The 13,769-nt window shown below is 45.2% G+C and overlaps 1 protein-coding gene across 1 annotated transcript in view; it reads left to right on the top strand.

Annotated features, from left to right (window-relative positions):
- c4h3orf70 (chromosome 4 C3orf70 homolog) overlaps positions 1 to 13,058 on the top strand; it is a 49,819-nt gene extending 36,761 nt beyond the window's left edge. The window contains exon 2 of the mRNA XM_085985672.1: positions 12,058 to 13,058. Within this exon, the coding sequence (XP_085841798.1) occupies positions 12,058 to 12,650 (593 nt within the window). The 3' untranslated portion in view covers positions 12,651 to 13,058. The remainder of the gene's footprint in view (positions 1 to 12,057) is intronic.
- Positions 13,059 to 13,769: the final 711 nt, after the last annotated feature.

The following is a 13,769-nucleotide window of genomic DNA, read 5'->3' as shown; positions in this document are numbered from 1 at the left end:
TCGTGCTTGCTGCCGCGACGGCGCAAATTAAAGGGCAGATGTCGGGCGACCATTTTTTTGGGCCATCTGCCAGCACCTGCTCCCTTGCACCTTCTCCTGTGGGGTGCTGGCCACGATCGATCTCCTTGAGTGCTGGGCTCTTTTGTCGGTACCCCGCTCCTTGGTGGACCAGTAGGGCCCCGGTGCCCCTCTGCTTTAATCAGGGGAAGGAGGCCTGTAGTACCACAGTGCTATGTGCCGATGTGTGTGGCGCTGTTGCACGTAGCGCTGCGATATTGAATGATAGCGCCCCAAGAGGGAGGGGGAATGCTTCCAGTAATGCCCCGCCACCTGCTTGAGGCGCTACTATTCAATTTCCAGCACAGGGTGCTAACTTTTTTGGGCCACTAAAAGTAGCGTCACGTCGAAGTTAGTGCCCTAAAGGGGGCACGACCCAATTTTTCCCTCTAAGTCTTCCTTAAATGCATCATTGGTATCTGCTTCAATCACTCCATGAAGCAGCGAGCTCCACATTCTCACCATTAAGAAATTCCTCCTAAATTCTTTATTTCATCTGTAGTGGCTATCTTATATTTATGCTCCCTTGTTCTCGACTCACCCACAAGTGGAAACAATTTCCTCACATCCACCCTATCAACCAACCCCTTCACAATTTTAAAGACCTCCATCAGTTCTCCTCATAGTCTTCTCTTTTCCAGAGAAAAGAGCCCCAGCCTGCTCAATCTTTCCCGATAGTTGCACCCCTTCAATTCTGGTAATATCCTTGTAAATCTTTTCTACACTTTCTCCAGTGCTTCAATATCCTTTTTGTAGTATGGAGACCAGGACTGCACACAGTAACTCTGCGTGTGGTCTAACCAAGGTTTCATATAAATTTAACATTACCTCCCTGTTTCTGCATTCTATTCCTCTAGAAATGAACCCCAGTACTTTGTTTGCACTCTTTATGGCCTTATCAAGTTGTGTAGCTCTTTAAGTTCGGTTAATTTGCCTAATATCTCCTTTCTTTCCATCTTAACTAATATCCCTCTTGACTTCCTCTACTGTTGCCATTTTTTCTTTGATCGCCTCGTCAGTGAAAACAGAGCCACTCGGTTCCCATAAATCTTTCAAATAGCTTTCTGAATGTTATTTCTCTAACTAACATTGCTGTTGTGTCTGTGTATAATAAGACACAGACTGCAGGAGAACAGTATAACAGGTATTTACTCAACGTGGCTCACACGGGAACTGATCTGTACAGATTACTACTCAGTGCTATATACAGGTGTGGTCACTGCCGGTACTGCATTATACATTAGCTGTAAAAGATAGTTCCCGCCTTAGAGGTATATACATTACAATTCCTCCCCTTTTAGATTAACAGTACCATAACACTCATTTAACAATTAAATATGCAACATTAGCTGAAAATAGTCTATTTATATATTCAGTCTTTGGGGAGGCTTCCTGATCCTTTCTGGATAGCGCCTTTCCCGAGTGTCTTGCTCTTGGTGCGGAGGCGATTCTGGCCCCCTGTCATCGGTTGGTTCATCAGCTTCCGATGCTACTGTTTCTGGGGTAGATGCGACCTGTACGTCGGGTTCATCACCAGGTACGTATGGGCGAGGCATGGGGTTGACTTGTTCCTGTGACTCTAGGATCTGGTCAGCATGGCGTCTCACGATGCTCTCCCCAACGTCCACTGTGTACATTAGTGGGCCCTGCCGTGTGCATATCGTTCCTGGCTGCCATTTTTCTGTTCGGTAGTCACGGGCCAAGACTGGTTGCCCTACATTGAAGCTCCTTGTTGGCTTCTCATGGATGTGCTGGGAGTGGGCCTTTGGCGTAGCAGTAGCATCCCCGCCGCTGGGCCAGAAGACGTAGGGTTTTGAACCCCGCTCCAGACAGTCCCGGCAAGTGGAGTCGGAGCTCCGGCTCCAAATTCTGGGTTGACATCCAGCGGGATACTTGCGTCCATGGGTGTGGGTGGCCCCCCCGCCTCATACGGGTTGAGGGAGCCCGTAAAACCCTCCCGCCATAGGGCTAACCACCCTAATGGCTGGTACGAAGATGGTTACGGTCACGGAAGGAGCGTTAATTGCGGCCAGAAATCCTTCCACCACTTCATACAGTTCCCCAAAGGGAACAGTGTGAAGACACGTACGACGATGATGGATGTGCTGGAATTGCTTACTCTCAAGATCTCTTTGTACGTTTGGTCTGAGCAAATCCAGGCGAGATCTTAACCTTCGGTTAAAGAACATCATGGCTGGGGCCTGGTTGGTGACTGCATGTGTCGCATTCCGGTAGGCGAACAGGAAATTGTCCACCTTGTGCTGCAGCGGAATGTTGTCATTGTACATAGCCTTTATTGCCTTCTTAAAGGTTTGTACGAACCTCTCAGCCAACCCATTTGTGGCTGGATGATACGGGGCGGATGTGTAATGCCTTACCCCATTCTTTTTCAAGAACCTCCGGAACTCTTCAGACACAAACTGTGGTCCGTTGTCGGAGCAAATCTGTTCTGGCAAGCCATTCCTGGCAAAAATGGTTAGTAGGACTGCAATAGTTTTCTCTGTGGTGGTGGAGGGCATTTTGATGACCTCAGGCCATTTCGAGTGCGCATCCACGGCTATTAAAAACATTGAGTCCATGAATGGACCAGCAAAATCAATATGTACCCGTTGCCATGGAGATGAGGGCCACTCCCATGGGTGTAGAGGGGCCTGTGGTGGTGCATTTTGTCTTTCTGGCATCCTGAGCAGCTCTTGGTCAGGTCCTTGATTTGTTTATCGATTCCCGGCCATCACACATAAGCCCTGGCTAGGCTTTTCATTTTTACCCCTCCCAGATGACCCTCATGAAGCTCATTGAGCACGCTATCCCTTAACTTGGGTGGAATTACCACTCGGGATCCACACATCAAGGTCCCCCGGCACACTGACAGCTGTTCTCTCCTTGTCGAGAATGCTGGCAACAGTGAGTCGCCATGTGCTGGCCATCCCTTCACCGTCAAATCGTATACCCGAGACAGTGTCGGGTCATTTCGGGTTTCCTTTTCGATACAAGCGTTAGTTACCGGTAGGTATTCAACTATAGTCGAATGGAATATTTCGACAGGATCCACTGCTGGTGCTTCCTCCGCAGTAGGCAGTGGCAGGCGTGATAGCCCATCAGCATTTCCATGCTGTTTCGTGCCCTTATATTCAATCTCATAGTGGTGCGCCCCTAGAAAAAGTGACCATCTTTGTAGTCGTTGCATAGTCATCACCGGAACGCCCTTCTTCGGATTAAAAATGGAGACAAGAGGCTGGTGATCAGTCAGCAAGGTGAATTTCTGCCCGTGCAGATAGTGATTGAACTTTTTCACTCCCCACACTAGGCTGAGGGCCTCCCTGTCAATCTGGGCGTAGTTACGCTCGGCTGAGGTTAGTGATCGTGACGCAAAGGCTATTGGCCTCTCTGAGCCATCCGAGAATTTGTGCGACAGCACCGCTCCAATGCCGTAGGGTGACGCATCATATGCCAACCGAATTGGTAATGCCGGGTTGTAATGGGCCAATACCTCTTTCGATGTGATTAGTGTTTTGCTCTTCTGGAAAGCTCATCTACATTCGTCACTCCACTTCCATGGCGCCCCAGTTTGCAGTAGGATGTTCAGTGGGTGTAGTATTGTAGACAAATTTGGCAAGAACTTATGGTAGTAGTTTACCAGCCCGAGGAACGACCTCAGTTGTGACACATTTTCCGGTGCTGGAGCCTTGACTACTGCCTCAATCTTCTCTGGGGACTTATGTAACCCCTCTTTATTGATAACGTGGCCACAATACGAGATCTGTTTTCTAAAAAACTCGCATTTGGGGCGGTTAGCTCGGAGCCCATATTCCTGCAATCTAGTGAGCACCTGCTCCAGGTTGGCAAGGTGATCACTGTCATTTTCGCCCGTGACCAGGATGTCGTCCAAATAACACTGGGTTCCTGGGATCCCTTGCAGGACTTGTTCCATTGCCCTCTGCCAAATAGCCGGAGCTGATGCTACCCGAATACCAGCCGGTTGTATTGGTAGAGACCTTTATGGGTGTTGATTGTGAGGTATTTTTTTGATGCTTCTTCTACCTCCATTTGCAGATATGCCTGGGCCAGATCAATCTTAGTGAAGCGTTTCCCTCCAGGTAGTGAGGCGATAATATCTTCAATCCGCGGAAGCGGATATTGTACGGTGTGAAGGACCGGGTTCACTGTTACCTTAAAGTCCCCACAGATTCGAACCTTCCTTGGTTCCCCAGGCGTGCTGCTCAACGACTTTTTCATCACAGGGACGATGGGTGTAGCCCACTCGCTCCAGTCTACCTTGGACAGTACACCTGAACGTTCCACACTCTCCAGCTCTGCTTCGACGGCTGGGCGGATCGCATAAGGTACCGGTCTGGCCTTATAAACTTTTGGGCTTGCATTTTCTTCAATTTTAATTGTCGCTGTCACGCCTTTTAGTGTTCCGAGTCCTTGCTGGAACACTTCTTTCGCGTCAGTTAGGATCTTTGACAGTCGCCCAGGTGTAACGTCGTCATCCTTTTTGTCAGCCACAGTCAGTGCCTGTATGGAATGCCAATCCAGTTGTATTTTCCGGATCCATTCACGTCCCAATAATGGTGGTCCTCCATCTTGCAATACATACAGGTCTAGTTTTGGTGTTTCCTTACCGTTATATATAACGGTCACCCTTATTCTTCCTTGGGGGTAGACCTTTTGCCCCGTGTACATCTTCAAAATAATTTTTGTGTCTCTCAAGGGTATGTGTGAGAATAGCCGCTCGTAGTCCCATCGGTTTATGACTGTTAGGGCTGATCCTGTGTCCAATTCCATCTTTACCTGGACTCCTGCTATCTTGAGAGTGACCCAAATGGTTCGGTGATCCTCCGTTGTGATCACATTATGTAGTTTCAGACAACTCAGTTCCCTGCTTTCGGAGTTGTTATCACTCGTTTGTTCGTCTGAACTATTCTCCGTCATCTTATGTACCTTCTTGTACTTTTCTTTGGTAGGTTTCTTATTGCTGGTTTTCTTTCCCGACCTGCGGACTCGTGCTATGTGTCCTACTTTTCCACACTGTCTGCACACTTTGTCTTTGAACCAGCAATCATTCTGGTCGTGTGTTGTTCTGCTGCAGCGATAGCACTTCTCTGTTCTATATGACATTTCGTTTGTGCCATATTCTTGCAGTCTCTGTTGTATCTCTGCAGCGCCCTGTGCTGCTGTTTCATATGATACCTCAATGCTGAAAGCCTTTTCCAGCGTAAGGTCCTTTTCAGATAAAAGCCGTTTCTGGGTTCCTTCACTTTGAAGCCCACACACAAACTGGTCCCTTAAGGTATCTGCCAGTCCCGTTCCAAACTGGCAGTGTTTCGATAGTTTACGCAGTTCTGTTAAATAATCAGCATTGCTTTCATCCTTATGCTGGTTCCGTTTGTGAAACTTGAATCTTTCTGCTATCAGCAGCGGTGTGGGGTTTAAATGTTCCTGTAGTATCGTTACTATGTCTTCAAAACTCTTTTCCATTGGCTTCGTTGGGGTTACTAGATTTCGTAATAAACCATACGTCTTTGCACCCATTAAATTTAACAATACCGACGCTTTCTTGTCATCTGACACCTCATTTGCCTTGCAGTATACCTCTATTCGTTCGACATATGTAGTCCAATCTTCGACTTCATTGTCAAACGCGGTGATACTGCCACTCTTCGGCATTTTGGGTGTGGTTTAAAATGGCGTCTCCCAATGGCTTAAAATGGCGTCTCCCGCGCTTTCCTTCCTCCCCTGCTGCTGCCAACGCCGCTCCTGGCGGTTCTCGTGGCAATGGCGGCACCCTGTAGGTTTCGTGCGCTTCTCCTGCGCTGCTGCCAATGCCGCTCTTGGCGGTCCTCATGGCAATGGCGGCGCCTCGCGGATTTCTGCGCGTCTCTCTCTCCCTCTCTTCGATGCTGCTCGGCCTCTGAACACCGGCTGTGCCCTGTGCGCTCTGCCCTCTCTCTCTCCCCCCTCGACGCTGCTCGGCCCTTTGTTGTGCCGCTCGGTCGGGCTTTAACTCGCCGCTGTCCGGGAAGGGTCTGCGCACTACCTGTTGCCAGCCCCTTTCGCTGGACCACCTCAACTGGAAAGCCAAGCCTGGCTCTCGACAGCCTCCTCCGCAATTCTCGAGTCTCTGCTGGATGACTGGGCAGTTGCCCGTGGTCGACGCCCAAGTCTCTGGCCTTGACCTCCAATCCACTGATCTCCAGGAACGAATCCCCGGGAGGTGATGCAGGGTTGCAGGTAGGTTCGAACTTGCCTTGTCACCAATGTTGTGTCTGTGTCTAATAAGACACAGACTGCAGGAGAACGGTATAACAGGTGTTTACTAAACGTGGCTCACACGGGAACTGATCTGTACAGATTACTACTCAGTGCTATATACAGGTGCGGTCACTGCCGGTACTGCAGTATGCATGAGCTGTAAAAGATAGTTCCCCCCTTAAAGGTATATACATTACAATTGCTAATATCAAAATATATATACATATTTCACAATAATATGATTAAGTTTATCAACTGAATCGACTTTTGTATTCTTTAATGCCTTGATTTTTTTTTACTTGAAGGCCTCAGGTTTTCCCAAAATTCTTTTGGATCCCACCCACCCCTCCCCCACCACCCACCCAGATTTTCCCACCGCTTCCAGATCCCAAAACATGCTCTCAGTTTTCACAATCCCCTCGACCACATTCCCAGCGCTCCCTGATTCCAGAACTACCCCCAATGCTCTCAGACCCTGACACCTCCCTTCCCAGTGCCTCCAGATCCCAGGATCCTTCTCCCAGTGATTCCAGATACAAGACCTCCACAAAATTCCTCCCAAAATACTATTAGATACTGATACACCATCATATTACTGCCAGATCCTAAGAACATAAGAACATAAGAAATAGGAGCAGGAGTAGGCCAATCGGCCCCTCCAGCCTGCTCCACCATTCAATAAGATCATGGCTGATCTGATCCTAACCTCAAATCTTCTATCACTCTGCATCCACCCAAACCCATGTGATCTCCCGGGAGAGGCGAAAAACCAGATAAAGACCCAATGGCCAATTTGGGAGAAAAAAATCTGGGAAATTCCTCTCCGACCCATCTAGGCGATCGAAATTCTTCCAGGAGATCACTCTGTCCCTATATTTTCTACAGTACTTATCTTCTGTAAAGGCGATCTCCACCCCAGCCAGGAACAGGAATAAAACCATCTCCTGAAATCTAACACAGAATTAGAACACAGTAGGAGCAGAACCAGGCTACACGGCCCCTGGGCCCACTCCACTACCCACAGGGCTATGACCATTCTGAACCTAGACTCATGTCCAATTTCCTGCCCGCTTCCCGTAACCCTTAATTCCCTTTACTTCCAGGAAACTATTTCTGTTTTAAATTTATTTAATGATGTAGCTTCCACAGCTTTCTGGGGCAGCAAATTCCACAAACCTACCACCCTCTGAGTGAAGAAGTTTCTCCTCATCTCAGTTTTGAAAGAGCAGCCCCTTATTTTAAGATTATGCCCCCTAGTTCTAGTTTCACCCATCATTGGGAACATCCTCACCGCATCCACCCGATCAAGCCCCTTCACAATCTTATATGTTTCAATAAGATCGCCTCTCATTCTTCTGAACTCCAATGAGTAGAGTCCCAATCTACTCAACCTCTCCTCATATGATCACCCCCTCATCCCCGGGATTAACTGAGTGAACCTTCTTTGTACTGACTCGAGAGCAAGTATGTCTTTTCTTAAGTATGGACACCAAAACTGTATGCAGTATTCCAGGTGCGGTCTCACCAATACCTTGTACAACTGCAGCAATACCTCCTTGTTTTTATATTCCATCCCCCTAGCAATAAAAGCCAACATTCCATTGGCCTTCTTGATCACTTGCTGCACCTGCATACTAACTTTTTGAGTTTCGTGCACCAGGACCCCCAGATCCCTTTGTACTACAGTACTTTCCAGTTTCTTGCCATTTAGATAATAACTTGCTCTATGATTTTTCCTGCCAAAGTGCATAATACTTTCCAGTATTGTATTCCATCTGCCAAATCTCTGCCCACTTACTTAGCCTGTCTATGTCCCTTTGCAGGTTTTTTATGTCCTCCTCACTCACTACTTTCCGTCACATCTTTGTATCATCTGCAAACTTTGATATGTTACACTCGGTCCCCTCCTCCAAATCGTTAATATAGATTGTAAAGAGCTGGGGACCCAGCACTGACCCCTGCGGAACACCACTAGTTACTGGTTGCCAATCTGAGAACAAACCATTTATCCCAACTCTCTGCTTTCTGTTAGAGAGCCAATCCTCCACCCACGCCAGAATATTACCCCCAATCCCGTGATTTTTTATCTTGAGCAATAATCTTTTGTGTGGCACCTTGTCAAATGCCTTTTGGAAGTCTAAATACACTACGTCCACTGGTTCCCCTTTATCCACCCTGTATGTTACTTCCTCAAAAAACTCAAGCAAATTTGTCAAACATGACTTCCCCTTCATGAAACCATGCTGAGTTTGTCCTATTAAATTATGTTTATCCAAATGTCCCGTTACTGTCTCCTTAATAATGGACTCTAAAATTTTACCAACCACAGATGTTAGGCTAACAGGTCTATAGTTTCCAGCCTTCTGCCTACTACCCTTTTTAAATAAGGGTGTTACATTAGCAGTTTTCCAATCTGCCGGGACCTTTGCTGAGTCCAGTGAGTTTTGGAAAATTATTACCAATGCATCCACAATCCCTACCGCTACTTCCCTCAAGACCCTAGGATGCAAGCCATCAGGTCCAGGGGATTTATCCGCCTTGAGTCCCATTATTTTACCAAGTACCACTTCCTTAGTGATTTTAATCGTATTTAAAAAGGTCCCTTCCCAGTGTTCCCAGGTCCAAGCTCTACCCCCAATACTGATAGGTCAGTGTATCTGGTAATGCTACTTGACTTAACACCCCTGTTCATATACAAACTCAGTGGCACTGTGAGCAACACCATTGGAAAATGTGCTAGTATTAAATATTAAATACTGTCGGAGGTGCCGTCTTTCAGATGAGACGTTAAACCGAGGCCCCGTCTGCTCTTTCAGGTGGACGTAAAGGATCGCATGGCACTATTTCGAAGAAGAGCAGGGGAGTTATCCTCAGTGTCCTGGCCAATATTTATCCCTCAACCAACATAACAAAAACAGATTATTTGGTCATTATCACATTGCTGTTTGTGGGACCTTGCTGTGCACAAATTGGCTGCTGCGTTTCCTACATTACAACAGTGACTCCACTTCAAAAGTACTTCATTGGCTGTAAAGCGCTTTGAGATGTCTGGTGGTCATGAAAGGTGCTATAGAAATGCATTTCTTTCTTTCTCTCTTTCTTTCTCTTTCTTTCTTTCTTTCTCTCTTTTTCTTTTTCTCTTTCTTTTTCTCTTTCTCTGTTTTATTTTACTACTGAGTATGGGATTGAATGAAAAACCATTGGAAAGCAGCCTCCCAAGGTGTGTCCAGGAACAGCACCACTTTCTTGCGAGTGCTAAATTACAATGTCACAATGTAGCTGCAGTTTTCACAAAAGCCAGATTTTGCTTGTTTACCCTGAGAAAATATACCATCAAATCCTTTGTGGCGTTACCAGGTTTCATTAGACAATGCTGTCTGACAGGAGTACAGAATATCCTGCCCTAAAATAAAATCTTTTTTTAATTCCATTATATTATATACAGGGTATGAAGGCTTTCCTGTGGTTAAATGTTATTTTTAGAAAGCTTTTGCATGACTGATAACTTGTCCTTTATGCTGGAGAAAGGAAGCCATTATTTTTTGTAGGTTGGTCATTTAATTTAAAGCAAAAATTGAAATGGTTGCTCCCTCCAGAATCAGGATACCTGTCATTTTCTATGACTGCCTCCTTTCAAATGATATATTATTATGATTTATTTTCTTTCCCACATTGAGCCTCATCCCCTGGCTGAAATGGCTAGCTGACCTCTGCTAGGATGCAGGAGAAAAGTAATCCCTCTAGTCTTGCTTGAGGCTTGTTATTGTCATAATCACGTCTTCTGGCTCTGAACTCACAGCTGAAGTTAAAAAAATCTATTTTCATCTACATTATCCATCGTCCTCAGCATTTTAGAAAGAGTTCTGTTCTTACTCCCGGGTAAAGGTTTAAAACAGTTCTTGACTGGGTCAGATTCTGTCAAAGATGCAAACGTGTTTCAAAGTGAGTTGTGTTTTTTTTTTGAGGATTGAGCTTAAACATTCTGAGTTTAGGAATACAAATATACTGTCTGAGAACTGTGCCAGGTCAGGCTGGAGAAACAGGAAGAGGACAACTCCTGGAAGTCAGCCAGACTGATTTCCTGTGGCTCACTGAGATCAAATGACTGAGTTCCTTCACCACAAGGGAAATGAAACCAAATGGAAACAACAGCATTTGAAGTGTCAGGGTCTCGACAGAAATAGGCCGAGAGCTCAAAATAGACTTGTATTTGGGCTTTCAGTTTGGTTGATGTCTCTTTTCTTCCCCCATTCTCTCCCCCCAGCACACAGACCTGCACAGCCAGTGTTATCAATGAGTTTTGTATGGATGCCCTTGTGATACTACTAACCAATGAGAAAGGCAAATGCCTGGAGTCTAGCTCATTGAAGATTGATTTCTGGCAGGAAAGGGCAACATTTACACTTCAAGAGTACGGTTTTGAGTTGGAACTTTAAACAGGTGGCAAATAAAACATGCCCACCAATCCGAAGAGAGAATGCAGATTGTGCCAGCGTCAGGTAATTTGCTGAACGTACAAACGTGGAGGGCCATCCCTATCTGAGCTTAAGCAAATAGGTGAGGGCGTATAACGCATGCTGAAGCATCAACATGTGGCACACACGTGCTGGGGCGTGGTTTCATGCCTGAGTGCCCAACGCTGCCGAGCTCACAACTTTATTTCAACTGCACTGCTGTGGGGAAAAGCACTTGGCTTTTGGTAGGCAATGTGGCTAAGGTTAAAAAGGGTAACAGGGAAAAGGAAAGATCGTGCCCGGAGACATACTTGCACATCCCCTAGTGGCCCATTTTAAAGTGGCAGTGCAAGAGAGAGGTCATCAGGTTGCCCATCCACACCATTAGCTACATGTAGTACATTACCCAGTGAGGATATTCTAAAAAATCAGACAACCAGCAATGGGGCTGTGCAGAGATGAAATGACTCACACTCATTATTCCCATGTTTTATCATGGTGCACATGCACCCATTAAACATTATCTCCCTGTGGTACCTGGCCTCAGTGGTGGCTGGCACAGCAATGTAGCATTTAAGTTATGGTCCCCTTAGTAAGTCTTTGCCAGTCCAGTTAGAGTGGTAAAAATCCACATTGTCCAGAGAGGAAGGGTGGGGAAGTGGGGGGTGGTGTGAGGGGGGAGGATGGTGGCTGTGAGACATTAGGCAGCGGTATACCCTAGATCCCTCGAGGTCCAGTGGAGAGAAATGGATCCTTGGTAGTTGAGATCCTCTCACACACCACACTGTTATCTTTTTTATATACGTTATGGACCTCTCTAATTACTATATCCCCTGCCAATATCCAGTTTTGTAGAGATACAAATATTAGTATTTTGACATTTTCAGTGATACCATCTCTGCAACTACCCTGTATCTTCACTCTCCATCTTCCAGTCTCAAAATGACAATCAAGTCCCTTGGAAATAATACATACAGGACTGCACTAAATGTCAATTTAAATCACTCAAATCCAGAATGGTATGTGAGTTACTAAACAGGATAAATTAAATACAAAACTGAATGAACCCAACATAGTGCACTGTGCTTTAGAAATAAGTTACACATGAGAAACTGGAGACTTATGAAAAATAAGCATTGTGGTCTTGTTAAGTATTAATTTGTTACAATAGTTTATCTTGTCCAAGCAGAAAAAGTCTCTAATTATTAATAATCATCAAGAATAAATGTCACCCTTCGCTTTGTGAGTCCCTTGCATTCTTATCATTGTCATTCATTTTGACCCTTTTCAGGTAGATACATTTACCAGCCTATGACCTCTGTAGAACATCTACCAAGCACTTCAATCCCGGTCAGCACAAGCAGCCATGCAGATACCGTCCAACTGTCCATCTCCCTGGTGGAACGTTTTCTACAGACTGCTTCTTTGCTCAGGCCTCCGTTCACACCAGATACACCAAGGTACTGCACTATTTCCAAACTCTTTGTTGACAACTATCGGGTCAAAAGGATTAATGGCAAGATGTGCTATGTTCAGCGTCAGCCTCAACCAGCTCCCACTGTGTACGACCCAAAGGTTGGAGATAACTTTAGTCAGGCTACCTCAGTCAGTCCAAAGGGTCCAACTATGGCAGACAAGGTACCAGCACCACAGATGAACCACTGCTCTTCACCATCTGCTTCAGAGGATTCTGGGATAAATGCATTAGGGTTGCACTACCCAGAATCATGTGATGAAGACACAGAGGAGGATGAGGATGAAGATGAATTGAGCTCAGATGATGACTCTAGTCCAGAGAGCCAGTGGGATCAGGATGATTGTGCTTTGCTTTCTCCTTCCCAATCCACTGTGGAAATTATTGAAAAAATTGAAACAACTGTCTGAGCTAAAGCACTGAGAAAGGATTTTCCTGGCGTCTTTGTCAATCCCTGATGAAACAAAGTCAACTAAATCTTGCGAATGCCAAGATAAATTGAAGATGTCCTCGGTATTTCATATCACTGTGTTGAAGTAGCCAAAAACACAGGGATCATTCAAGCCTTTCTCAGTTATAAAATGGACAATTAAAATGTAGCATATGCAGAGAGTAGACTGTTGTGCCTACCTAAATAGAGATTTAGACTGTGTGAAAGACCAAAATGGCCAGGACTTTTGAAGTTACCAAGCACAATGTCTAAGCTCCAACTTTTTATCCAATGCTTCAGCAATGAGTCATCATTTGAAACCCATCACATGCAAGCACTTTTGACTGCACAGGACCACTTCTACAAGTCTATGCTACTTTTTTCTTGAGAGGGGGTGGGGATTGAGGGGGGTGTGGGGGCGGGGTAAGAGAATAGGCATCAGTAGATGATGTATAGCATGTCAGGATCATTGCCAATCACCAGAAGCATTACACAACGAAGCACATTAAAGAAGAATTCCAATTCAGCACCTTTTTCTTAAGTCACAGACCCGGAAAGGAGTTTGAGGCCTGGGGCCTAATGTTTTTGTGACATATCAAGTCATGTGACTCCTTCACCTCAATAATCTGTGGATATATTGCTGAATGAGTTACGTTACCCCCTGCATGGAAATGTGCTTTTAATTCTTTGAGTTGCCATGTGAAATATATACTGTGATTGTCACAATGTTAAAAAAAATTATCTTTATTGAGGGTTACAACATTATTAGAATACTTTCATGTTACATTATTTGACTTGTTCTATGCTGTTTTATATTTAAATAGAAGAACATTACTAAAATAAATTAGTGGATCAGGATTTCCTCAGTCAGATGAAGTCCTCCTACAATAGGAAGGATAAACTTGGGTGTACCTATACTTTGAGGCAGAAGATTGTGTACAATTAAGGAGAATGTTATGGAGAATCTAAAATTAACATTGACCTCCACAAAATGCCTTCTTAGTTCCTTTATTTGAAAGTGTATACATTTTAGGTTCAAGTTATAGATAAATGTGTTATATGGAGAATTAAATACACTTAGAGTACACTAGATCAATAG

Source organism: Somniosus microcephalus, chromosome 4 (genome assembly GCF_052327205.1).
Source record: "Somniosus microcephalus isolate GS21.2 chromosome 4, FLI_Smic_1.0, whole genome shotgun sequence".
NCBI classification, from domain to species: domain Eukaryota; kingdom Metazoa; phylum Chordata; class Chondrichthyes; order Squaliformes; family Somniosidae; genus Somniosus; species Somniosus microcephalus.
The sequence above is the reverse complement of the archived record's forward strand: the minus strand, read 5'-3'. Positions and strand labels throughout refer to the sequence as shown.